Here is a 26603-nt window from a genome sequence, read left to right on the forward strand (position 1 = left end):
CCGCCCCTCCCTGAGCCTGGTTCTGTCTGAGGTTTCTTCCTGTTAAAAGGGAGTTTTTCCTTCCCACTGTCGCCAAAGTGCTTGCTCACAGGGGGTCATATGATTGTTGGGTTTTTCTCTGTACCTATGAAGCGCCTTGAGGCGACTTATGTTGTGATTTGGCGCTATATAAATAAAATTGAATTGAATTTTATTCATTAGTGCTGTATTCTGTGTGCGTCCTTGCTTCTAACTCTTCTGTCATTTCTAACTAAGCCACTCCCACCTTTCCTGCTTTCCCACCAGTCGCATCACATGATTTTTCCCTCTGCTCATCTGCACTTCACTCCCTTTGTGAGTGCCCTCATGACATGTACTGTGGGAACAAAGACCGTTCCTTGCCTGATTGTCTTTGTGCTGTTGCCAGAGCTTTCCAGTTATTCATAGATGTTCTTGTTTTTTAACCCCTGCTAACCTGGAACTTGCCGCCACCTTTCTTTTCTCTTTCTGCTTGATTTGAAAGTTTTCCTGTTTGGAGTAAACTCCAAGTGGACTTTTACCTGCTTGTGTCTGAGTCATGCAGACTGGCTATTCACTGAAGAGCAGTCACGCAACAACACCATTATAAAGATGATACCGTCATAAAACTATAAACAAAAAAAGGATCATCAACCTGTGGAGTTGGTCCAACAAAAGATCTCGATGTCCTCGTCTCACACCCTCGACACAAACGAGGTGACGCTGAGTGAGCTGAGCGATGCTTTCTACTAAACTAAGGTATAAACAGGGACAGTCCTGGAAATATAACATATAAAGCCTACCAGAGGCAGACAAGCTGCAGCACAATGTGCTGTCTTTCTGGCGTATAGTAAGGAGCAGCGAGTAATATGCTTCAACATGTTAAAATAAAGAAGCACAAGTGATCACTTTATGACATAATCTTGTGGTCATGAGGAAAAAGTATGAAGTTTCACTTTGTGGTGAATTTCTCTTATGTAAGATCTGCATCCTGCATCTCCTGCGAGTCCTTCCAAACGCCCCAGAGCGCCTCAAATGCATCACGACAGGAGTCTGTTGTAAGCACTCGTTAGCATTTCATTGCGTGTCGTGTCTTTCATCTCTCCTGGTGACAGTGCCACAGCTATTATATAACAGCCATCATGTCTCGTTTGATCGGCACGCTCAGGAACATGTCTTAAGGGTGGAGTCACAGTTGGAGACAAAGGACGTGAGCCATCAGCGGCCTTTGTGGGATTCGTCAGAGCTCCTTAACTTCAACTTATCTATAAGTGGCCTCGATGTATTTGCTGCTTAGGCGCAGCAGTCGAGTCGAGGACAGAGGACAGAGGACAGAGGACAGGCTCCTGAGACCTGAGCCGAGCTGTCGCTCCGCTCGCGGTTTACTTGCTGGAGACACTGCAGCGTGACGATGCTCTGCATGCTCCATAAATTTGACTAACACAGCTTTGAAGGCACATATTTCAGTCACTTTGTCAGATTTTCATTACAACCGTCGTGCCAAGAAGGCACCACGAGCCCGTCGACGCCCCCACGCAGACGTCCGTGAGCCGAGCCTTTTACTCTAATATGATGTCGACTCTCAGCGGGACGCCCCTTCCCCCATTTTATGGCCTCCACGAATGAATGATGTGGCCGTTTAAAGCACCCGGCATCTCCTCGCACACAGAGGTTTTTAGAGACACACAGTCTAAATCTGCTTGTAAAAGATCAGCGAAATGAGTTTTATCTTCCAAACCATTGTAACCGAGACAAGCGCGAGGCCTTCATTAGCTGGCTGCTAGCCAGAGAGAGGGCGCAGGCAGAGCATGTCTACAAAGGCAGAGCGGGTATCTGACTTAATAAGCATGTCATTACATTTTGCTTGCCTTAACTTCGAGCATATCCAGATCATTACAGAATAATAACCTTGTCTATGAGGGGAACCAACACACTGACAGTGGAGCTGCAGTGCTGCGAGCGCTGTGTGGTTTCTCAGAGCCGTACCTCTTTACTGATGAAGGAGCTCAACAGGGTAACAATGGACCAGAAGAAAATGCCACAGCTCAGGATGACCTTTCTGTTGAAGCGGTCGCCCAGGTAACCAAAGATGGGAGCTGCCACCATGAAGCTACAGATGAAAACTGCGGAAAGAGAAGAGAAACAGAAAATGACGGTCACTGACTTCGATACTCATTTACTGCATGAGCGGACTGCTGCTTTATGTCACACTGCTTCAGCTCTGATTAAGTCGAGACCCGTCCAGATCAAGTGTCTGATAGAAGTCAGCCAGAGACACGCCCCTGTTACACGTCACCTCACGAGAATATCACATAGATACGATAACACGTGGGTAGATGTCAGAGATAACTTGCATTAAGCTAACGTAGCAGGTCAGAGAAGCGCAGTTTGTGATGTAGTCAAATAACGTAGCCCTGAAGGAGAGAAAATCAGGATGACATGTGGCAAATGTTACGAGCTCAGACCGATTAAAAAGGCTGTGGAGAAAAGAAAGAATGACAGTGGGAACTAACCAGATGTAGGACAATTCACAGCAATATCTGACCCTTGAGAAGCTCGGTGGCTGTGCAGCCATAAATAATTCCTCCATCTTAATTTCTTACAAGGAAACTTTGTGCTCCAAAATGTGCTTCCCTAATTGCCCCACTGCTGACTGCACGACCGCTCAGCCCTTGCAGGCTCTTCGTCAGTATTTATGAGGCGGGCGAACCCAAACACAGCAGAATTTTTAAAGCTTTCAAACTGAGTTTGGTGTCTTTGCGAAGGAGAAAGGGCAGCGATGTTACTCTTGACAGCAGCGGGAGGAGATGGGGAGGCAGGCGGGAGTGTTTTGACACATCATCAGCATAAACGTTCAGAGGAGCTGAGAGAGGAAAGCGAGGAGGGGGGTGTTATATAAGATACAGGCATCGCTGTCCCACAGCTGCTGAGGCCAGCCAGCGGGATGAGGGACAGTAATCAGATTAAAGCATAACTGTAGTTTTGGACATGTGATATCGTAGTCTGATAAACGGCAGAAAAAAAGGAAAAGGATAAAAACCCTATTTTGAGGCAAAAGCTGTGGTTTTACATAATGATGCTGCAGGTATGTACATGCAACAACTGGGCAGGTAGCGAAGCTGCATCCTGATAGGTTCACCACATCTGACTGAAAACATATATGAATATATGAAGTTCATATGTGAAATATGAATTTTTGGGATTAAAAGTAAGAGCCGTGTTATTGGTGTTACAGCTTAACACGCGTGTTATGTAAATGAAAAGTGCGTCATCACTTTATAGAAAATCTACATGTGAACATTCGTCCGGTGCGACTCTGCTGTTATTTTTGGGGAAGAACAATCTAACCTGAGACAGGTTAGATTGTCTCAGGTTAGATTGACCGACCACAGGCCTGTTGTGTCATGACTCTGATGACTCCTCCCTGCAGGTCCAGGTCTCTAAAAGAGCTCTGCTAGCTCACCCTGCAGCCACAGCGCGCACACACACACACACACACACACACACACACACACACACAGGTTCTGCTGTGCATACTGGAGATAAGTTGGGACAGGTCCATAATCAACCAGCAGCAGCTGCTCCTCGTGGGGACAGAGATCATTACTCTTGCTGTTACAAACACATCCTCACATCTTCAGCTGACTTAGTTCAGGTCATCAACCGGACCGCACAGGCTCTCTCTCTCCGCAGATCTTATTTTATGTAATTTGCTGATAAGTTGTGCTATTTTCCTCGGCTCATTTTCACCTTTTAGCAGTACCAGCACATGTGAGTTAAGTCGGGTAATAACAGTTTGCTCGCAGCCTTTTTGCTTTTAGAGTGAGACACATAAATCCTTTGTGCAAAAGTCTTTGATGTAACGTCAGCTTTGGTGTAAAAATGAAGAAGATGCTGTGGAGAAAAAACAGCCTCGATGCCAAACTTGGCAAAAACAGAACAAATATGTGAAATACTGTTTTTAGTTTTGAGACGTGAAGGGCTGCGCCCAACCGAGCGAGAACGCCGCGCCTGCCAGGAACGCGCTTTCTCCTGAACCCGTTTGAACTCTGAAAGAAAATAATAAGATGATAAATAACAGTTACACTTCAGCTACAAATGGATTACTTTGTTTCTTGACACGAGGCGTAGGGGATGTTGTCAGGTTGTTTATTGTAAGAAAAACAAAGGTACACTCAGACGCTTTCTGCATGTTCTCTTATTAAATTCAGTGAAGTCAGAGTCAGCACTGATAACCCTGCTGAAGATTCAGATCTGGAGATCTTGTTCTTGTTCTCTTTGACCTTATTTATCCATCAGATCTTCAAAGAGACTCACATATTAATAATGTAGCTTTGTTTACAATGACAGATGTCTCCTGATAAGGATCACGACAGTCTTTTCTTGTCAGTGTTACACATTAGTTACAGGCTGGCATAAGAACACATGCTGACCCCTAAGACCAGGTTCACACTGATATCATGTGCAACCTTTGGTGCTGCAGGAAATTCCTTATCACTACAAAGATTGTCTATAAAAGAGTACGACAGTCGTGCTACAGGCGCTCCCAAACAGGCCTAAATATGACACGTCGCACAGAGCGCGGTTAAATGCTCAGACATTTACTGTGGTATCACAATGACATTATTGTTATCTGTACGTGTTTGAAGCACTAAATCTCAGATGTGTTTGGCGTGATTAGTAAGAAGTGACAAGAAAACAAATGCTTTCAGTCTATTTCAAGAGCTTGTAGGACGGACAAACCAACACTAACAATAAGTCTCCACAGACAACAACGTCCCTCCCAGAACTCTGCAGCTCTTCAGGCAAACACGCAGAGATGTAACCTTAATAGGATCATATCTTATATCTCATTTTGTGGTCAAGCACCTTAAATGGCCCCGTCGGGCATGATAACAGGAAAAGCCTGATTGACGTAAAGTAAACTCTTGAATATGAAGCATATAAACCTCGCTGCCCACTCCTGAGAAGCCCAGCATTCCTGAGCCGAACGCGCTTTGATTTAAAGTAGTGTAACATCGCAGCTCCACATGTTTGTGCGATCTCCATAACCACCTCCAAACACAAGACAAACTCACAGCAGGAAAGCCTAAGACTCCGACACACCATAGATGCTTCCACCGCAGCGGACCGCGCTCACAGGGCAGCTCTGACTACAGAGACATGTCGCGTATAAGCAGTACAACCCGGCAGCACTCGCAGCACTGTTTACTGCATTTGTTGGACATATTGATGGTGATAATTACAGTGATGACTGCTGGGGCGTAATTGTGATCATTGACAGTGAAGACATTACATCTATCTGTGAACCGAACACTGCAAAACAACGTAAACGAGTCCTATAGGATCAGCTGTGCCTCTGTCATTAGGCTTACGGGACATTTCCCCACTATTATCCTAATAAACACTTTATTTCTTCTTCGGCTGCGAGTCATTGTAAACGCCAGGCTGGCGACCTGAGTTTAGAAAACTACAACACAGTGAATTAACAGCGAGGGCTGTGAATAAATGTGTGTGATGGTGAGGATTCATAGCAGCCTCACCAAGCAGTGTGAAGCAGTGCGGCCTGGTCTGCAGGGACCGTGCTGAGAACTGTTTAAAACCTCTCTGAAGTCCATATATTAATTATTATTTTCCATTATCATTCACTTTTTATATAAAAAACAAAAGATGTAACCGGATACGTTTTCTCTAATGAGAGGAACGTTTCTGCAGACAAGCAACAAAACAACACAAACCAAGCAAACCGAGCCCTGACTTCAGTTTGCCCCGTGCATCACGCAGGAGTGCCAATCCTCCTCTGATGTTCTTCAAATAACACGCCGTGCGTATTTCTCACAGTCTCTCAAGCGAGGAAGTTACCATCGTCTTTCACTTTGAGAAGACAATGGCTGAGTGAGAAGTCTAAAAGTAGACACAATAGCAGCCACACTCGAGTCTGCGTTTCAGTCTAACATCGTCACAAAAACTCATTCATGTCATCATATTTAAAACTGTTTCACTGTAAACTGGAAAAGCTCTGCTTACATCATCATCAGGATATTATAGAGTAGGTTTCCTGGTGATTGGGAGCCAGTCTTTGTAGAAACGTACTCGTGTGAAGCCGTCTTGAGTTTTCTGGGTTTCAGAGGACAGGAATGGAAATTTACTGTCAAGCTGAGAGTAACAGAAACTGAAAACAATTGAGCAAGCTGCACCACGACCTCCTGCAACACACATTTTCCTGCTTCGCATGCCGCACAGAGGGAGACTCTAAACACCGGACACCCATCCATCGCTTTGATTGGCCAACAGAACAATACCTCCAGGGATGACTCACTCCCTACGATTCAATGCCACTGTGAATACTGCATCGGGGCGATGCAGACACACATATGTGGAGTGTGTGTCTGTGATTGATATTCACTGAGCTGAAACGCTGCCCTGTGACACACTAGATTCCCCTGAAGAGAGCACCTGTGAGGCTGCGCATCCGGCCGCGGGACACAAAGTGCTCAGCAGCCTGTTTGATCCTTTTCCACAAAAACCCACTGAAGGTGCGTCTCCCACTGCAAAGAGATGATTAGCTTTTTTTAATTCTGAGGGTGATTGACAGCAGCTTTCACTGGAAAAAGTGGCGTTAAAGGAGCTGAAGGGGACAAAAAGATAAAAACTGGGGGGTTTAACGCAGATGTACGCAGACAGCGTTCCTCGTTTCAAGCTCGCCCTGTAAGCCTTTAGCGCCGAGATTTGACTTTTCAAGTAAATGGGATTTGTCATGGATTGAATGGCTCTTGCTTGGAAATAAAAATCTTTTTTTAAATACAGATATCAAAGGGCCCAGAGTTTCTTTGTTCTGCTGTGCCTCAATGTGAAACTCTTTAAAAATGCACCTCAAGTAGAAGCTTCACAGGGAAAGGTGTCACATTTGGGCTCTTTACCCGAACAAAAAGAAACCAATAAGACGTCACATTACTAAAAGTTGTTACATTGTTTTGTTGGTATCCTCCAGCCTCGTCCACGTATCCTTTTCAGGGTCGCGGCGCGCTGGAGCCTATCCCAGCTGTCTTAGGGCGAGAGGCGGCGTACACCCCGAACAGGTCGCCAGCCTGTCGCAGGACTAACACATAGATTCACACTCACGGGCAATTTCCACTTAACCTATCCCCACTAACTCCGGCTTCCTCCCACAGTCATGTCATGACTGTGGGAGGAAGCCGGAGTGCCCGGAGAGAACCCACACAAACACGGGGAGAACACTCCACACAGAAAGACCCGGCCTGATGGTGGGATTGAACCCGTCTAGGGGTGGCTGTAGCTCAGGTGGCAGAGCAGGTCAGCCACTAATCAGAAGGTCGGTGGTTCGATCCCAGGCTGCCTCCTGGCTGCATGCCAGATGCTAACCCCGTGTTTGCCTACTGGTGGTGGTCAGAGGGCCCGGTGGCGCCAGTGTCCGGCAGCCTCGCCTCTGTCAGTGCGACAGTCAGTCAGTGCGCCCCAGGGTGGCTGTGACTACAATGTAGCTGCCATCACCTGTGTGTGAATGTGTGGATGACTGGTTGTGTGAAGCGCTTTGGGGTCCTTAGGGACTAGAAAAGCGCTATATAAATGCAGGCCATTTACCGTCTTGCTGCGAGGCGACAGTGCTAACCACCGCGCTGCCAGATCAGATCAATAACTCTAAAACTTATCTCCTCTTTTAGGGCTTATGAGCTGTTTCCCAGGCGTCAGCCCTGCAGCCGTGGAAGCTGACAGTAAGGACGCTCTAACTAATTGAGGCACACCAGTTTCAGGAATCTGAATGTCTGTCAGCTGCCAGAGACGGAATTAGAGGAACCGGAGAAGCACACCTGCAGGTCTGTACATGTCTTCAGGCTAGGTGTTGTCATTCAGCCACATTTAAAACTGCCATGTGTCACTGTGACCTGTTCACTGTGGAGAGGTGTGTGTGTAGGTGTCAGCGCTCAGTGCAGCTTCCATAAATACATCTCCCCTCTTCAGTTTCTGTTGACTCTCCTCCACCTTTGTGCCGCTGCCCTTTTCATTATTACAACACTTGCTGCAACCGGAGGTATTTGTATGAAGAGCAAACGATGCACGAGTAACGTCTGCTGTTAAAAATAGCTTCTCGCTCTTGCATGAGACCACACTATCTCTATTATCACGTTGGATTAAATCATCATTTCTTTTAATCCTGAAGAATGTCAGAAATGTCACCCTGGAGCTAATACAGGACAACAGTCCTTCTATTAATACTTACAGGATGCTCTCGCTGTGCATCACCACGCCATGACTCACCTCACTGATGACAAAAAAATGATTTAAATAACGCCACGATGATCCTTACCCTGAGACCTACCAGTTCAAACACTGTGTTGAAGGCACTGGTATTGATGTGGAAACAGGTAACCCAACCCTGCATACCACAGATGTCATCACACACAGAAAATGTCAGGCACTCCAAACACATCTAACCTTTCTCATAAATGGGAATCTAGTTCCTGTCGAGGTTTTCCTCTACAATCACTGACACATTCACAGACACGCCACAGACAGAGGCTAAATAAACGGGTCTGTCCACAATACTGGACGCCCACTGCTCTGTAACTGGCACCAGATGCAGTCGGACGCACAGCTTTCACCCCAAGATGAGCCTGGATGAGCCGGAGGTTTCTTCCTGTTAAAAGGAGTTTTTCCTCTGCTCACAGGAGCTCGTATGATTGTTGGGTTTTTGTCTGTATGTGTTATTGTTGGGTCTACCTTACAGTATAAAGCACCTTGAGGCGACTGAATATCTGACAACACGACCAACTACATCTGCAGCGAAACCACATTCTGCTTTAACTTGTTCTTAACACCGTCAATCTTTCACAATAAAAGCACCTGATTTCAAACTGTGCTTAGAAAGGTTTTGTACAATCACACAGTGACGTACAGACACGTAGCTGAAGGTCAGTTATGTGTGACGGGCATTTCTGAGGAAAGAACATTCATCGTGTCCAGGAAGAAAGACTTTCAGTGTTGTTACATCTGGAAAATAGTAAAAATGTAACAATTACAGTAACACTGAGATTAAAATGACATCATAGCTTTGCTGGTGAATCATGCTGACCAAAACTTATGAGCATGTATTTATTGAACAGAGAGGAATGTGGTGTAAACTAAGCTTCAGTCACTGTGGCGTCACAGTGCTGTGTTTCTATCAGGTGTGCAGGAGTGGCAGCTTTGTTGTTCTTCCCCTAATGATTAATGGACCTGCCTGTGGAGGGTGTGACACATCACTTAGTAGGACACCAACGTGTGTGACTGAAACTCAGACACTCGCAAACATCATTTTGCTGCCTGCTGGATCCTCCTTCATGTGCAGCCCCAACATTTCTGCATGCCTTACATTTCTGATCACCACTAATTCTCCAAGAAATCCCTCGGCTCAGATTACCAGAGCTCTCTGATAAATACCACATGAAGCCTGGGAAATGTTCCTGTCAATCTGAGCAGCTCATACTCTACCCACAGAAGCTGCCATCAAGTGCAGCTGTGCTGTAACACCAACCAAAAACTCTTTCAGTCTTTTAACTGCAGCTAAGGGCTGGTAGGTTTTCACTGCTGCTGCATCAAGTCTTTCTTCTACCTGCTCAGTGTGCGAGCTGCAGCTGGTAAGAATCACACAGCTACAAATACCGGCCTGGCTGGCTGGCCCGAGTGCAGTGGAACATCATCTTTTACACATTACTGCGTATATCAGAAGCAAACACATATGGTGAGAATACAGGAAGGTGCTTCTTGAAATTTTTTAGGATAGAAAAAAAGTATCCAGATGTGCTTGCTGTGATGCTGCAGACTTGTGCCCAGGCTGCAGCATTAAGTGAAACAAGCTGTTGGCACCGAGCTGACATCCAGCAGCTCAATGCTGCAGTTTGTCTTTCCTGCAGCAACTGTGAGAGCAGCTAATTTAATGACAAGTGTTTACGTTTGTTTCAAGCATGTCGCTGTTGGTTTGGGATTAATGGAATATCAAATATAATAAATTACACATAGTCTGCATTAAATAAATGAAAGCAGATGAAAGGAGCATGCAGCAGCCCTTGCTCTGACCTTCAGAGGCTGCGGTGTGGGGAGTGTGCATGTGTGTCTTAATTGATCTGTTTATGTTGCTTGGATGTGAAGGTGCAGCAATCTTGTCTTCATTTTCAGAGAAGCAGGAAAGAAAGGATATCAGCCGGAATCTCGTTGCCATAAAGGCCCAATCAGTCCTCGGATTATTCTTTTAAAAAGGTGCGTGCAGCTTTCTCACCACGCTCTCTCTGAGGGCGCAGCGTGAGCCGTGCTTGACACAAAGGGGCCATTAGACATTTACATGAAAAGAGGTTGTTTAGACCCCCTGAAATCCTGATTGGATTTGCAGTCACTCAGCAGCGCTATTGGTTCAGCCACAGGAAGACAGGAAGTGTAAGGGAAGGAGATCGGGAACAGGGTGCCAATCATCACCCAGCAGCTGCCCTCCTCTGAGACATGGCCTATAAAAACAGCCCGAGATGAAGACACACACACACACACGCACACACGCACACGCACACATACATCATCAGGTCGTAGTTCTATTCTCATCATAGCAGCAGAGGGCTGCTGAGCACCAATGCAGTGCCGTTATTGGCTTTGGGAATCAATAGTGGAGAAGATGAAACTGTGCTACTTAAAGGGAGGAGAGCGGCTCTCTCTACTCCCTCCTTCCCTTTATGTCTCCTAACTCCTATAAGGTGCCAGTGGGACCAACAACAAGACAACAACAGCTGTCAAAGTGCTGAGAGTGAGAGAGGAGGTACCAGGGGATACCAACGAGGGCAAAAGACAAAATAGAAGCAGCTGACACTGCCCGAAACAGCTGATCAAGCAGTGACAGCTCCGCTTTCCAGCGCATGAAGGGAACTCTGCGCTCACACATTTCTGATTGACATTGGCAATCAACTTACACACTCGACCGCAGCTCAGGTCCAACCAAGGATTGGAGACAGCAGCGTATAAACACAAAAACTGTGTCGCTGTTTCAGCATAGCGGTTACTATTGATGTGATTAAACTTTTCTTTGTGTAATTGTGTGTCGTGATGTGTGATAGAGGAGCTCAGGCCATTAGTCCCACACAGCACCTGTGGCCTCATTCCTAACAACTCTCTGCAGGCAGGCTGACACCATGTAAAGACTGCAGGACTGTGTGTGTGTGTGTGTGTGTGTGTGTGTGTGTGTGTGTGTGTGTGTGTGTGTGTGTGTGTGTGTGTGTGCGCGCTGGTGTTGTGTTTCAGATGCGGTGGGCAGCCACACACAGGCCACAGACCGTCTGTGAGCTGTTTTGAGTGCCGGCTCCTTATTAAGCCGCCGCCCCCAGCGTGCACACAGCCTGACTGACCCCAATATCTCTGGTTCTACTAAAGATGATTATGATGCCAGGATCCATTATGAGACAAAATTCAACCCATTAAGTCTGTTTTTTCTGAATGGCCTCAAAGCACTGAACACAATAAGCACGGCATGTTAGCGAGAGGGAAGAGCGCTCTTCTTTCTCACTGCAGTTAACAAAAGCGTTTGAAACTCCCCGTCACCAAAGGTAATTCCATCCAGGTGAACCCCCGCTCCCCTTACACTCTTCCATTAACCTCCCGTCCCTCCACACCCTTGGGAAGGGTCCTGTTCACAGATGTGTGTGAGGGTCACTCGCTGCTCGAGGGCCTGTCACATCCACGTCCCTGCGCCCTGACAGGCCCGCTGTGTTCAGGAGACATCTCATCACGCTGATGGACGGGGGAGGAGCTTCAGGCTCAAACGGCACGCCTTTACGCTAGCATGACAGACACTTCATCCTGTTACGACGAGAGCCGAGACCTCAGCTCCTCAGGCTTGCGTGCACGCTCACGTGCATGACAGAAATGAGCACATACCTCGTGTCACCTTATGTTATTTTGAAAGCACTAATGTTGCCAAAGGATACAGACGACCTCCCCTGCAGGCTTCATCGTGAGCTTTGACAGCTCAGCACATGTCAATAAAGATGCAGGTAGATGACCGTTACAATGGCTTCCAGGCTCTTCCAGTGGAGACCCTCCTCATTTAACCTCTGATCCACAACCAGTTATTTTGTTCTATAAGCAGAACAAAATAACTGGACCGAAAGCACTCGGTTCACAAAAGGGCTTCGTGGGTTAGTCCTAGTAGAGCAGGGGTGTCCAACTCCAGGCCTCGAGGGCCGGTGTCCTGCAGGTTTTAGATCTCACCCTGGGTCAGCACACCTGAATCAAATGATTGGTTCATTACCAGGCCTCTGGAGAACTTCAAGACACGTTGAGGAGGTCGTTTAGCCATTTAAATCAGCTGTGTTGGATCAAGGACACATCTAAAACCTGCAGGACACCGGCCCTCGAGGCCTGCAGTTGGACACCCGTGTAGTAGAGGGTAGGGCGGGGTAAGAGTTAAGTTGTTGTAACACCATGAAACACAGCAGCAGGTTTAAAAGCCTCCTCTAGTGCTCAGCCTAGTGTTTCCTAAAGCCAAAAGACCGTCTGGATATAGGGAATTTTCCCTTCCAGTAGTTCTTATTAAGAGCCAAAACAAAGAGTCGTTTCTCAAATTCAAAAAGTGATTCTGACTCAGTGCTATTGTGTGCCTTGGACCCTGCAGTGTGTGGTCGCTGTTATGTTTTGTAATGTTTGAGGGTGACCTGGCAGCACAGAGCGAGAGAAAGCCTGAGCATACACCCACTTCCTATAAAACACCTACACTGGCAGTTTGCATTCCCAGGTGCACCGAAGCCTGCAGGAAGGAGAGCGGACAGAGCAGGCCTGCAGGTGCTCACAGAGGTGGGAACTGTTCCCTCGGAGAAGGAGGCTGGTGGTGGGGGACGCTGGAAGGGACAAACCATAAAACACACACAGACACACTGACACTCCTTTCAGACGTGCTCTCCTTTCCATGAACACGATAATCAGAATAACTTTATTTGTATAGTAAAGTCACCTTCATGTCTGAAAAGTAACCGGGGACCTTAAACCACTGACTCCATGAGGTTGTGTGGAAGATGGATGTCATGAACCTGTGATGTCAAAATGCAACCCCACTGCAGACGGATGGAGCTAGTGATGTGTATCTGCTGAGGTAAAGATCCTCCCTTCTAGCATCCCGATTATGTCGTATCCTCCAAGCCTCTTCTTCACACCTAGGCTCCTTGTCTGCACGCAGACACCCGCCATTCCCCAGGTCCGTGTCAGAAACCGGTTCCTTGGGGATCAAGGGCCGAGCGGAGTCAGAACCATGACCGTACAAAGCAAACACGCAGAAGCCTCGCCATGCGCCCGACTGGGTTCCTCTCAAAGACTGAAGACGGTGCAGCGGGCAAATCAGTTGTGCATGCAACTAGAAGACTTGCATACTCTGTTTATTTAAGTGTGTGTGAGTTTGTGCCAGTGTGGCTGTGTGCATAATCCACACAGTGAGCCAATACAAGCAGAGTTAAGAGTCAAAGCCCTTCACAGTTTCCTGTTTCTTGTTAAGCGTTCATACAAACATGCAGTTTTTCAAATGGGACGAAATCCTGCTGATCGAAAAAATGTCCGGTTCTTCCCCTCGTATGTTTCTAAGGCTTCCTGATTCTGACAGTAATAAATATGTAGAGAAAAATACCCAAAGAACAAGCATCGAGACACAAACGATCAAATACATAATGTGGAGAAACTTGCTGACAGAAAATAAAAACGAGGCTCAGTTTGGGTTGAAATGAGATCGTAAAGTGATGTGCTGAGCTTAAAAAAGCTCTAAAAGAGTCACACAGATTTCTTTTTCCTTCGAGATATTTTTGTCCTTCACGTACCGCGACCCTAAAAACACTGGGCTGTTTTCTACCGCCCCTCACACTCAGTCCTGTCTGCTTGAGCTCAAAGGCACTTTGTTAGTCTGTTGGTGTCTGAATGGGTCTGAGAGCACACAGAGACAAGACGGGGTCCTGTCCTCCAATAAGAGGGCTTTGCAAAGTATCTCTCTGTAAAAGGTGAATTCAGTGAGTCTCTGTGTGGAGCAGGAAGCCCTGCCCTGAGCAGGAGTCACACTCTGTGGGTGCTCTCAGGGGAGAAGCCTGCCTGGCTCCTGACTGTATTCCCTTTTTTATTGGCCTGCTGCTTTGCTGCTGCCACAGCTTGTCATACAGTGTTGCTGTGGAAAAATGTAAACAGCTTCAGTAACTTTGAACCATCACAAACTCCAGGAGGTGTGCCCTTCTGATATTCTATTTCCTTGGATTGTCTTGCCCACACAGATGATGCACAGAGACGCAGAGGAACAAAACCATTAGTGGGTTGATTATGTAAATTACCTCCATAATACGCAGCTTTACTGCTGTAAATGTGCTGTCAATAATCCGGTTTGCTGCTCATGTGTGAGAAGAGAAAAGGGAGGCTGACACTGCCGCTGTCAGAGGCTGAGCTCGAGTGACAGATTGGAGTAAGAGCCTCTGCCTTTGGTTGGACCATTCGTTTTAAATAAGATCAGAGTTACACAGTAATCACAGTCGCCGCAGAGAGAGAGAACTCTTTTCACGCGTGTAATTATGAGATTAAAGGATGCTTACCTGTTTGCAGCAAGCCGATTCTGCTGTCTGACACGTCGTAATTCCGCTGAATGTCGAGCACAACACCTGCAAAAGAAAAACATGAATGTGGTTTGGAGGTACAATAAGAGCCCTAATCACAGGTCCTGAAACGCTGAGCTCCGACTCACAGACAAGTCCATTCTGGATTTACAAAAGCCTTTTGTGGCTTGGACACGATGCTTAGATCGTAGTTAGAGGTCGTCATTCACCTCGCTTCCTCGAAGAGCAACAGAATGAGACTGATAACGCTCGTTTGGCTGCCACACAGTGCTAACCTTCGGCTCAAACACTGTCCCACAGGGTGCTATATATGAGCAATATCTGGTGTTAAATAACACAATCGCTTGCAAACACACAAACACACTCTCCAGCGTTAACTTGTCACTGGCTCGTACAGCGCACAGCTCCGACACAATGACTGCAGCTGATTCTGGTTTTGCCACACGATGCAAACGTGAGTCGCTGTGCGTACGGCAATAACATGATTCCACTGTGAGAAACCACAAGTTCTCTGAAGTTCTTTCAATCCCATTACTGTAACCCAAGAGTCATCAGCATACTGTACGTCGCACCGATGCCTTAATAAGGTGAAAGGCATCTGCTTTTTGGCCAATCACGGGACAAGGAATGCACGCGCACAGCTGAATACCTGCTCATCACAGTTGTCTGACTTGTTGGTGCTCTGTGCCCGACATAGAAGAAATCCCATAAAGTTTTAAACACATCGTAAACATCAAAGGATCAAGATGAAGAAGGTCAGATGGTGATAAATTAGATTAAAAGAAATGCCTTTATGTCTACTGTGTAATTTTAAGCACTGGTAAACAAGAAAGCACAAATGATTCTGCTCGTCCTGAGAACAACAGCTTTAAAGTCATCATTTCTAACCGAGAATAAAAGAACATCTCTGCAGTCCAGACGAAACGTGATGTGCTTGGTGGTGCTGGCTGACTCTGTGAGGCTGGCGGGCCGGTCCTGGGGATTGCAACACGGCTCATGAAAATGCAACAGCAGCATGACTCACATTTTAAGAAGCTGGCTCCCTCTGATCTGTGTGCTGCCCGCGTGTGAGCCCAGTATCACCTAGCAGAGCCTGACCTCTGTACGGGCTTTTGTAACGCTCAGAAACGGCCGCTTTATAATATCCAGCCGCCTCTCGCTTCACTCTGGAGGATAATGAGTACGATCGAGCCAAGCAGGCAAAAACAGCACATGGACGTAGCTGATTCTGTGGCTATCCTCTGCGCCGCCACTGACTCTGTTTGTCAACAAAGAAAGAGCGCAGGTTGCAAAGGTGGTGCGACGCAGGGGCAGGTGCAGGTGGACCGTGACTGCAAGCAAACATCAGATTCCTCTCAGCTGAGTCAAACCACCTGCGTGCACTCTCACACTGCAGGAAGCATTCCTGTTAGCACACTCACACACACACAGACACACACACACACACACACACACAGACACACACACACACACAGACACACACACACACACACAGACACACACACACACACAGACACACACACACAGACACACACACACACACACAGACACACACACACACACACACACACACACACACAGCTTTTTAAATTCTTTCTCTTTCATAATCACCTGACTTCAAGCTGCTGATATGCTGCTTATCACCTGGTTTCAGTGAAACCAACAGTTGAGACAAATTCTCATTATCCCCCAAATTCAAACTAAAATAAAAGCAGAAACAAAAACACTGTGTTGTCTTACATGCCCTCAGCAGATGGGTCAAATCTGCCTCCTGCCAAGCCTGTCAAACAGCGACAAAATTGTTCAACAGTGTACTGTACAACTGCAGCTGCACTGTAATTAGCCCCAAAGATGTGCACACATACACACACACACACTCACACATATACACAAAGCCTGCTGGGAGGGGGATTCCTACAGCAGATGGTGGAGCGTCCCTCCTGGACAGAGACTGCGATAGTCAGAGCCACACCCGTCTACACTTACCACACAATTGCCACACAATTAATGAAGGTAGAGTTAGCTAAAAGCTATTTCAGATTAACAGAGCTGAGAATGTGTCATAAAGTCGAGCTCCGCATTCAAAACGTATGAAAAGCCTGAGAAGTTCATTTGATACACTCAGCATCCTGCATTCAGATACAAGGTGGAAGTCAGATTAAAGCAAGAGTGTGAGATGCAAGTGCAATGAGCTGTGTAATGAACTGCTAAACTGTGAGGGATTACAGACAGCCGGGAGCTCTGTGTTTGTGCAGCGGGTATCTCCTCTCTTCCACGGAGCCAATCAAACTCTGTCCTTTTCTGCACTCCCGAAACATTTCATTTTTATCGGTCTTAGTATTTCTTACTCAACCGTGAGTCTTTGCTGTGCGAGCTCTGCTTGTGCAGACTAAAACACCGAGGCACTCGGGGATGGGGCTGATGCTGAGGAATTACAACCCTCGCCCGAGCTGGCAGCACCCAGTTTAGTTGCCATGGCAATGCTGTACGGCGGCTCAACGAGATAAAGGTCAAGATACCTCAAAGGAACTTGGCTTCCAGTGTCCAACCTACTTTTTCTTTTTCTTGCAAAACTGATCCTCGTTGCATCTTCATCCTTATGTAACGACGTATTTCTTATGACATCGCTGCTGCCGTTGCCAGTGTCTTGCAGATGAACCCCTACAGAGGCGCTGATCGGCGTCTGAAGACTGAAGGAGAAACATCCGAGGAATGTGGGCATTCCAGGCGTCCATCATTTAAGGTAACAGCACTTACGCAGCAATGCACATTCACGGCTACCAGGCAAGACACTCCCTTCCTTCTATACTGCACACTCCTTTAAGTGTGCTTTGTTCAGCTTTAAACGAAAACAGAAAGTGTATCAAACAGAAAGCAGAAAGTCTGACCTGTTTCATGATAATCCAGAACCACATTTATGAGTCTGTTTTTGATGCTGAACTGTATTTGGCTGCACGGCGCAGTTAAAGCTGACACAGAGTCGGCTACAGTGTGCGGCTGACACTCATAAAGTCTGCCTTTATGGACACTTTTTTCAGCTCGAGAAGAAATGACTCAAATTGGTAGAACGTTAACGTTCCACAAATGGGGCATTCAAAGCCATGAATGGTGAATGATCGCTCCGATGTGAAAAGAAGTTTTCTTCCAGTCTTTTTAAGGACACCAGAAGATCGTTAGCGTACAGGAAGGACCAGAATTTCTACGTCGAGGAAAATAAGCATCACAAATCATCACGAATCCAAGAGAACATATTGATAATGCATCAGTTTGTTTTTTAAAGCGGAGGCGAGCCCGCAGCGCCAATAACGAGTGTTTAAATGAGTATACGGCATGTTGTTTTTGCAAAGCCAGCCAGCTCTTGTGCAGTGACGCAGACTGCCAGCACCTCTCCGCTGGGACCACCACACACTCACAAATACACCTTAAGTGAAGCACACACCCACACCGACACACACCACACCCAGCACAGCCATACACAAATTTACTTCATACCCTACAGAGAGTTGTAGACCTGCAGCCCTCCTGCTTCTATTTATGGTCAGAGAAACTAGGCCGAGAGTCCAATTTAACAGCAGAGAGGGAAACTCAGAGTTATAAGGAGCAGAGAAAGATGGCGGCTACATCAGATCAGTCAGGACTGGGTTGGTTGGTAAAGCATATGTTTCCTTTGTTTATTATAAATGTGTGTGTTCCCCTTTCCCCTGGTTTCACTGTGAGTAAGCCTGAGTGAGAAGGAGCCAGTGGATGGAAGTCGTTGACTGTGGCCGGCGTGTGAACCGCTCTGCTGATGTGGCCCATCCTTCTACTGCGTTCCTGCAAAGAGGGTGATTCCTTTTCATGTGTCACCCCCCCCCCCATCAGTATAAATAGTCTGGGAAGGAGAACAGCGACGAGTGAGGACAAAATGTCTGTTTTCTGGCTCCTCTTGTAACCAAATGTTGGATTTGAGCGTGTGAGACAGAGAGACTCAGAAGAAACAGCCTGGGAGACAGCAGCAGAGCGCAGAGGTAGGCCAAGATGCAGAGCGGCTCAGACTGCTGCAGAGGAGAAAGCTGACCACAAATATGCCCGACTGTGGCCGGCGGGCTCCTGACCGACTGCTCTCCTCCCTCGCCATGTGGCCGCACTGGGCGGGGGAGCAGTTTTTCCATTCCACTTCCTTTGCCTGCCACACAGAGAGGAAACGTGATGCAGATGTCTGGGAAACCGTCTATAGAGCTGCACGGGAAGCTTCAGAGGATTCCCCAATAAAATCGACAGAGAGTGTGCGAGTGCACGCTACACACTCGCGCTTCCCGCGGCAGCAAGTCGAGCACGAAATGTAAACCAAAGTCACATGTGCTGCACGCTGTGCGAGAAAGTCGGATTTTGATGAGCAGTGTCTGTATGGAGCAGTGTTTACACCACCAATGTGATGATGGCAGTGAAATTTACATCCTGCTGCTCATTTCTATTCCACTGATTACTGGTTGTGGCAGTGCACCAGCAAAAGTCCAATACAGAACACAGCTACATGTACACTAAATGCAATTAATGCACACTGTGCGTAATGAAATGGCTCTGTGGATGCAGTGTGTTCACAAAGACAGCGTACGCAGCCTAATCGTTCACTGAGACAAAGAAGGAAACGTCAAAGAGTGTCGACGTTTCCTGCCACGCTAGCAGCTGATCGTCATGAAATGATTCTACACTTTATCTTTTCATAAGTGAAGGAGATAACGCAGCTGATGCTACCATTGTACACTGTAAGAGCTGCCATAATTCACATCATTTTCCCCTCACAGCACGATAACCTCTGAATCCTTGTCATACACACATGACGAAAATCAAACATATAATTTTTTAATGATGAATGTTTGCACAAAGATGAACAGACCTCCTTCCACTGTCACATCCGAGACAGCTTTCACTCTGTGCCAGCCAAACTGGGGCCAAACTGGGGGAAATCAAATTAAACTCCTGCAGGCTCGCCAGCTTTACCACTTTGATTAATAAAGATTTTTTTCCTCCGAATTTTCCGTCACTAATCAAAAGCTTGAATTCAGCTGAAGGGTTGCGGTGCATTAGTCCCAGCCGGTACGTGCTAAATATTTGATGGCAGTGGAGAGGACGCACAGCGAAGCATCAGGGAAGCAGGATAAACATATAGCTCATCAATAATACATCCAGAGGCCAGACCACTTGTTTGTATGAGATGATGCATTTGTTGTATTGGGAAGAGATGCAGTGAAGCGAAGCAGAGGTATTTGAGATTAAATGAGACTGTAAGACTGCCGGGGGACCTCCATGAGCTGCACCAGCGCTCTCTCAGGAATACTGGGCAGCAGCTGAGCCTTGAACAGGGATCTATGTGGATATTTGAGGAGCAACGCTGGCCTGAGATCATTAATAGAGCCCAGACTGTGTTGGATTTGACAGCAAAAGCAGTGAGATGCACAGGAAACATCTGGAGGCTGAATTTATAGAGAACCCCACGAAGGTCCTGAGTATACCAGTACTTCAAGCAAGATGTGGGTCTGCAAGCAGCTTTGCAACCCTCCATCTTCCCTTAATCATGGTCCTGAGTTCATGTTTGGGTCTGATGTCCTTGCCTCCAACTTTCCATGTGTCTACACAGCAAAATCGGAAGCTGTCTTCAATATTCACACACAGAAGTGGAACAAGCAAATCCCCTTTACAAGAATTTATACAATAATGCCAGCAGGTTTAGAAGCAGGAAAAGCTAATATTCACCAAGCAGCGCTACATACCGCATGTCAGGCTGCTGACATCATATCGACAAAGCTTTGCCATTCCTTCAACAACTAAAGAAGTGAATCCCAAACAGCACACGCCCCTTTTACCTGCTGGGTTTACTCTGTTATGCAAATGTGTGGTTATGTGAATGCACTTTATGAAACAGTAGCAAAACACCCAAAGGTGCATTGTTCTTTTAGCATTAGCCTGCACATCTGTGAGCCTCAGCGTGTGCATAAGCACATGTGTCCTGTCAGTAACCCCACTGCTTTACATAACAGTGAGGAGTTTGGATTAAAATCGTTGTGCAGTGTTTTTAATGAGATTTCATTTTTACTCTGCGGCCTTCTCTTCTGGTCTCTGTCTGTCTTTGTTGCAGAGGCTTACTTCATGACGTCCTTTTACACAAAGCGTTTTTAATTACTGGAACGTGAAACACAACCTCTAAAATGATCCTGATATCAATACTTAAAGAACAGAAGAAGAGAGTCATTTGAGTCATCTGCTTATTCTGACTCTCCCTTTGTTTAACCCCAGAGTGAGCGCTGGCGCATAACAATCAGATGACTGTGGGCTGGCTGCTTTTATTTCTTAAGCAGTGGGTCCACTCCAAAGTGACCTACAGCTAGAAGAGAAGAAAACTGGCTAAATTTTGTATTTTCAGCTCCATTTAGCATCAGATCAGCGCAGCGTGGCTATCTTCTCTCAGTGATCACAGCGCTCAGCTTCACAAAATGGAGAATTAAGGGCCAGCCCGGCACAGCTGATCCCATATGTGTGACACTCAAAGCACCATTTGGGATTTAATTCAGAAACAAAAAGGCTGTCATGATTTTTTAGCAGGCTGGTAAAAATCTGTAATAAATCAATCAATTTAAAGTGAGCGGTGATTTAACAAAAGATCACATTTGTGTTGAAAATGAGTACGCTGCCCTGAAAGTGAGAGGAATAAATCCAAAGTACAGACTCTTATTTCAGTAGAAACCTCTCATCAGCAGTAATGACGACTAAATGGATCTCAGGTTTCTCGCTCAGATGCATCATATCTACGACATGCAGTTTAGTTTCACGGCCGCTCAGCTGAGGTTCAGTATGACTGATGAAACAGGAAGCTTTGGAGTTTCTGCCCAACATCAGTCAGATAACTGCTCCATTTGGGCTAAAGCTAACAGGTGTGCCACTCTCGCCCACTTCAATGAGAATGTGCTTTACGGTAACGTGCTGCACTCTCAGTGATGCTACAGCGCCTCCGGCTGAATTCCCAACATCTCATTAACTCCCAGAGGGAAAACCAATCAGACACACAACAGCCTTTTTACTGCGACTCGGTCGAGGCGACCTCTCTGCCTCTCTGCACCCACCACTCCAAACCAATCCTACCAGTGTCACACAGCAACTCATCAACTCGTCCCAGTTTAGGTGAGAACGTGGCATCCATCTTTCATTATGTCCTCTGCTGTTTCACACCCTGACAGAAACCCAAACATGTCTTTGAATCTTGCTTGCTGGTTTCCAGTGGACTGTATTTTGACAATATTCATGTCAGTAAATTAAGAATATGACAAAGCTGAACTTTCTGCCTAATTTGTCAAACACAAGGTGAGTCTGAATTCTTCTCGGCGTGGGAAAACACCTCAAGGAACCCGTTCCTTTCAAACTACATCCACATACCAGGCCTGTTTCGTTAAAGAACAGCCCACATACCTACCGCACAGCAGCCTCGGGCCATGCACAGTTACCTGTCAATAAACTATACTAAGAAATATGCACGTAAAGCTTTGCAGTGCAGCTACTTTCATTAACAAGCTCCTGGAACAGCCTTTTCAAAACTAAACCTTCTTGTTTAAAAGAAAGCTCCACTGCATTTATGTCACAACGACCTGCTCTTAGCAAGACAGAAATACACGAATTCAACATTTTTAAGAGGTGTGATGTGGACAGGATAAGTGGACCGCTAAACATTTACCCAGAGAACAAAAGGATGCTGTCGTACTCCAACCAGGCCAGCGAGCTGTAACCAACCACTCCAGAGTCAAACATCTAAACCTGTCATTGTCTCGTCACCCAGTGTCCTCAGAAGCTTTCAGAGCCGAATAGGGAACAACGTGACGATGGCCCGATGTTCACGTTAATATCTGCATGTGCGCGTATGTTTTGTTGTCTTGGAGCTCAAAACTCAAAGGAACTTGATCCTAATGTAGAAAAGAAACACTCGGCGCTGTTAGCGAGCCCACCTCTGACCCCGGGAATCAACGGAAACATCTCAAACTTTGACAGAGGTGAGCACCCTTATTCCAGAACAGTTCCCCCCATAAACGCAGTAATGAAAAATCTGCTGCAATCTCATCCAGGCCTGACACATGACACATATCCACAAAACAAAAAACATGTGAGGCAACACACACACACGACGTGCTAAAAACTGCATAATGCTTTTACCATTTAGTCTCATGTTCATGAAAGAAGCCTTTTTTAAATGTGCTGCTAAATAAACAGTCAAAGTCGTAGCAGCTGTGGGAGCTTCCAGGAGCTACGAGCTAATATTACTGTAGGTCTGCTTTCACAGCGAGCAGGTCAATATTAGACTCCAGTTGTCTGAACAGCAACATGTTAATGTGTGAGAGAAAATCCAATGTCGGCGTGTCACGGCGCAGTTTCATCACTTCTAACAGATTCCTTTTGTTCTGTTGATCAATGCCCATCATCTGTGAGCGTCATTTTCCAGTGACACCAAACGGACTGCGATGACTTCTATTTCCATTCCTTCACTGCATGTTTCGCCGGCCTCAGCCAAAGCACCGATCCCAGGGGAACGGTTGAATATGACCTTCACAACACAAACACTTTGCTTGGTTTGTGCTGCTGTGTTTCTCTCCCTTCGTGCTGTTATTTCTGAAGGAAAGGGAAACGTGAAGCTAGCGGTGAAAAGGTCGGTCATCTGACGAACTTTCAAAAAAAACATTGGTTCTGTGTGTTTTTTTGTATTTTTATGTATTAAACATTTGAATTTCAGCAGCTCGACCGTAAGCCTGCTATTCCCGAGACGGGGAATGCACGGGGTGAGGAAAGCAATTCATACAGGGACGAACTGTTTTCTGACAGCATCTCAAATAAGTACGCAACCCATCTCATATCTTTCCTCCCTCCTTCCTGTAATCCGTCCATCTGCGCACGAAGACAAATTTCAGCATTTCATCAGGTAAACACTCCTATCTCCTCAGATAATGACACAGGAAAGGAGGGGCACAATCTAAACTCTGAGGTTCAGTGCTGGGAAACAGTGCAACACAAACTGGGAGAAAGCTCACATTTCTGCTCATGGTGTCTTATTTTTTTCTTTCCCTCCTAAAAAACCCTGAACGTAGCAGATGATGTGTTTATCTCAGGGCTGTAATCGTAAAGCAAACCCTTTACACCAAAGAAACCACCTCCTCTTGGTCCCTGTGTCCACAAACACAAAGGGGAGGTCAGCAATCATCAGGCTACAGCTTGGATTCACATGTCAGAGGTTACATGAAGACTTCAGCAAGCACTGTTGGCTTTCACCAGTGGACTCATCAAACTACTGTAAGTTTGAAGATAAGTCGAGATAAAAATGAACTGTATGTAAAATCGTCCCCCAGATTGTTGATCCTATTAAAAACATTGTACGCGTTGAACTCGTGGCAGCAGAGTTAGTCCAGACCGTCATTAATAAACGTTTCTCAAATTAGCGATCAGCAATTGTTTTCCAGTTGTGACGTTAAGCGGCACCTTTATTAGAAAAATTACAATCTCAGCAAGTCTAAGTCACGCCGAAGTTAAAGATTGGTCAGTTTCCGTCTTTGTGACACTCGCAGTCAATCGGACACAAGGGTTCCTCCGGTCAGTGATTACGTTGGTCTGCAGTCGTACCAACTAAACTAAGCCCGTTATAAGAGCTGCGACAGCTTGACCCCACACCATTTCCTGCACCCTGTTCTCCCCACCTTCTTCCCACTTTGCTCTGTTCTTTCTGCTTTTCACTGTATAATAAAGGCCAAAAGGCAGAAAAACAAAAATTCAACATGCTACAACCACTATAGTTATTGCAGACAAAATGTGAAAGTGGAATAAAACTGCATTCATTTTCACAGCCATCGTGCACGATAAATGTGGTTGCAAAAACATTTCCAGTGATATAAACGTATGGGAAAAGGACCCTGGGACTTAACCAGAGTAAACACTTTGCTGATGAGTTTATGGTTCACAGTCATTTTAGGTCAGACTGAATAAACATTCAGACCATTTCTGTAAATTTTGCTGATTCTAAATTTCATAAAAGAGAATTATTCAGGATATATTCACTGGCTCTCACTTGGATATTTTCCTGTCCATTGATGGTGAAAACTCTCAAGGCTTCGAAATGTAACTTTACAAACAAATGGGTGACACCACAGCAGCTACATGTGCTTTACATTACATTACAAAAAGAGGCACAATGCAATATTGAAGCTAGCTAGCTGCGGCTTATCTATGGTGATGAAGCTACTAGTTTGTTAGCCAAGCTTTGTGTTGAAATACATCATTAACTTAGTGTATATTATATTTTTTAATTAGGTGCACCTTCTGTGCTGCTGTAAAAAGCATTGGTGCAAATACAGGTTAAAAAAATATCAGTTTAGAAATCCTGTTAGCAAAATGTGTAAAGATATGCTAATTAGCCCTCTGCACACATTGCTACCGCTAATTAGCTATATGAAGCTATTAATGCTCTCTAGCATGCTAGGCTGGTAAGAGCTATAACATTCAGGTAGCAAGTAACCTGTTAATAAACTGAAAACTGGTTAATTTAGTTTTTGCTTAATTTACTACTTTTATTTGTCTATACAGCCGTCCTGTTAGTGCTCTAGCATGGAGGAAAAAAAACCTCCAGTTGTTTCTAGAGCGCCAACATTCACCGTCCCTTTCACCATATGCAGTATCGTTTCCTCATGCCACCTCCCTCACAATTTCTAAACCCTGGTTCTGCTACATAGGCAACACTGCATAAAAATATCCTCTCCAGAATGCAACATCCATAATGACCTCATAGCTGTGATGACAGATGCAGGGTGTCGAGTCGGGCTAATGCCAAAATAACAGCTTTATGGAGAGGAGGTGTGAAAGAGTTACCCAAAAGAGACCATGAAATAGTGGGTTCAGGGGATCACGGGGTGGAAGTTTGTCTACTTGATGGTAAAATCTGGAATAGCCACATGAAAGGGCCTCCACAGGCCGAGGAGGAAGTTCTGTCTAATTCCATCGGTTACTATTACAGACGTCGGCTAAATCGGAGCCTAAAGAACACACAGACTGTTTTCTCACAGCACAGGGAATGGCACGCTAGGATATAGACGCAAAAAAAAAGATTAGTGGGATATCTGTGGGAAACCAGTCTGGAAAAGTCCACTCGGTATAGGAAGTCATGTAGCTGTTAAAGACGCCTACTTGAACATCTGTAGAACAGTATCAATATTTTGCTGTCAACAGTGAAATAAACTATGTCCAGGTTTTGTGGTGGAGTTTGACTTACAGTCAAAAATGTGCAGAAATGACGAAGCCTCGTTTCAAAGAGATTCGAATTGTTACAGTGCAGCTCTGTCTAATTCGAAACAGCTCAAGATCAGATGGAAAAAGCGTGGCGAGAAAGATGCGGCAACCCTATAAAGTAAATTACTAGAGGCCGTTCCATCTCTTTAATGCTTCTGCTATTGTTGGGCGACCTTTAATGCGATGCTATAAAACAACAGAGGGTGAAAATAGGGAGATGAGTGCAGGGTGCAGGGCGAGACAACCGACAGCTAAACTGAGACGCGGCTCACAAACTGCACAGTGAGGCGATGCTTCCTTATCCTGACATTTTCTGCTGCAGCGCTTCATGCTGCTGAGAACATCTGCTGTGTCATGTTTCTACTACAGGCTTAAAAAGACGTCACAGCGACAATGCGCACGGTTGCATCATTATCTACTTTGATATTAAGAATATTAATTTTTTCTCACATCTCTCTAACACACACAGACACCTACACTGTGTTCACTTCCCTTCTTTTCCAGACTCTGTAAAACTGGAAGTGGAGCTCTTTCTTGCATTTTCAGCAGAAAGAGCAGTTTAGGTCGTTGAAAATAGAAACATTCTTCCTGTCGCTGCTTAAAGTGAAGTGGTGAATGCAGAGTGCTGCCTCGGGCCCGTGTGGACGGTGTTAATAAGGAGGGCTGGACAAAGCTAACAGGAATTAATCTGCCTGGCCAGTCAGACTGGATAGA

General features: G+C 45.9%; 1 protein-coding gene across 2 annotated transcripts in view; it reads right to left on the reverse strand.

The window, feature by feature from the left end:
* spns2 (SPNS lysolipid transporter 2, sphingosine-1-phosphate) overlaps positions 1 to 26603 on the reverse strand; it is a 57406-nt gene that overhangs the window by 26037 nt on the left and 4766 nt on the right. For both annotated transcript variants that reach the window (XM_085419805.1, XM_085419806.1), the window contains exons 2-3: positions 14583 to 14648; positions 1984 to 2120 (exon numbers count right to left, since the gene is read on the reverse strand). In XM_085419805.1, the coding sequence (XP_085275931.1) occupies positions 1984 to 2120; positions 14583 to 14648 (203 nt within the window). The remainder of the gene's footprint in view (positions 1 to 1983; positions 2121 to 14582; positions 14649 to 26603) is intronic.

This window comes from Rhamphochromis longiceps, linkage group LG10, assembly GCF_057381845.1.
Source record: "Rhamphochromis longiceps isolate RC_006_pf linkage group LG10, R_longiceps_female_GT1.1, whole genome shotgun sequence".
NCBI lineage: Eukaryota > Metazoa > Chordata > Actinopteri > Cichliformes > Cichlidae > Rhamphochromis > Rhamphochromis longiceps.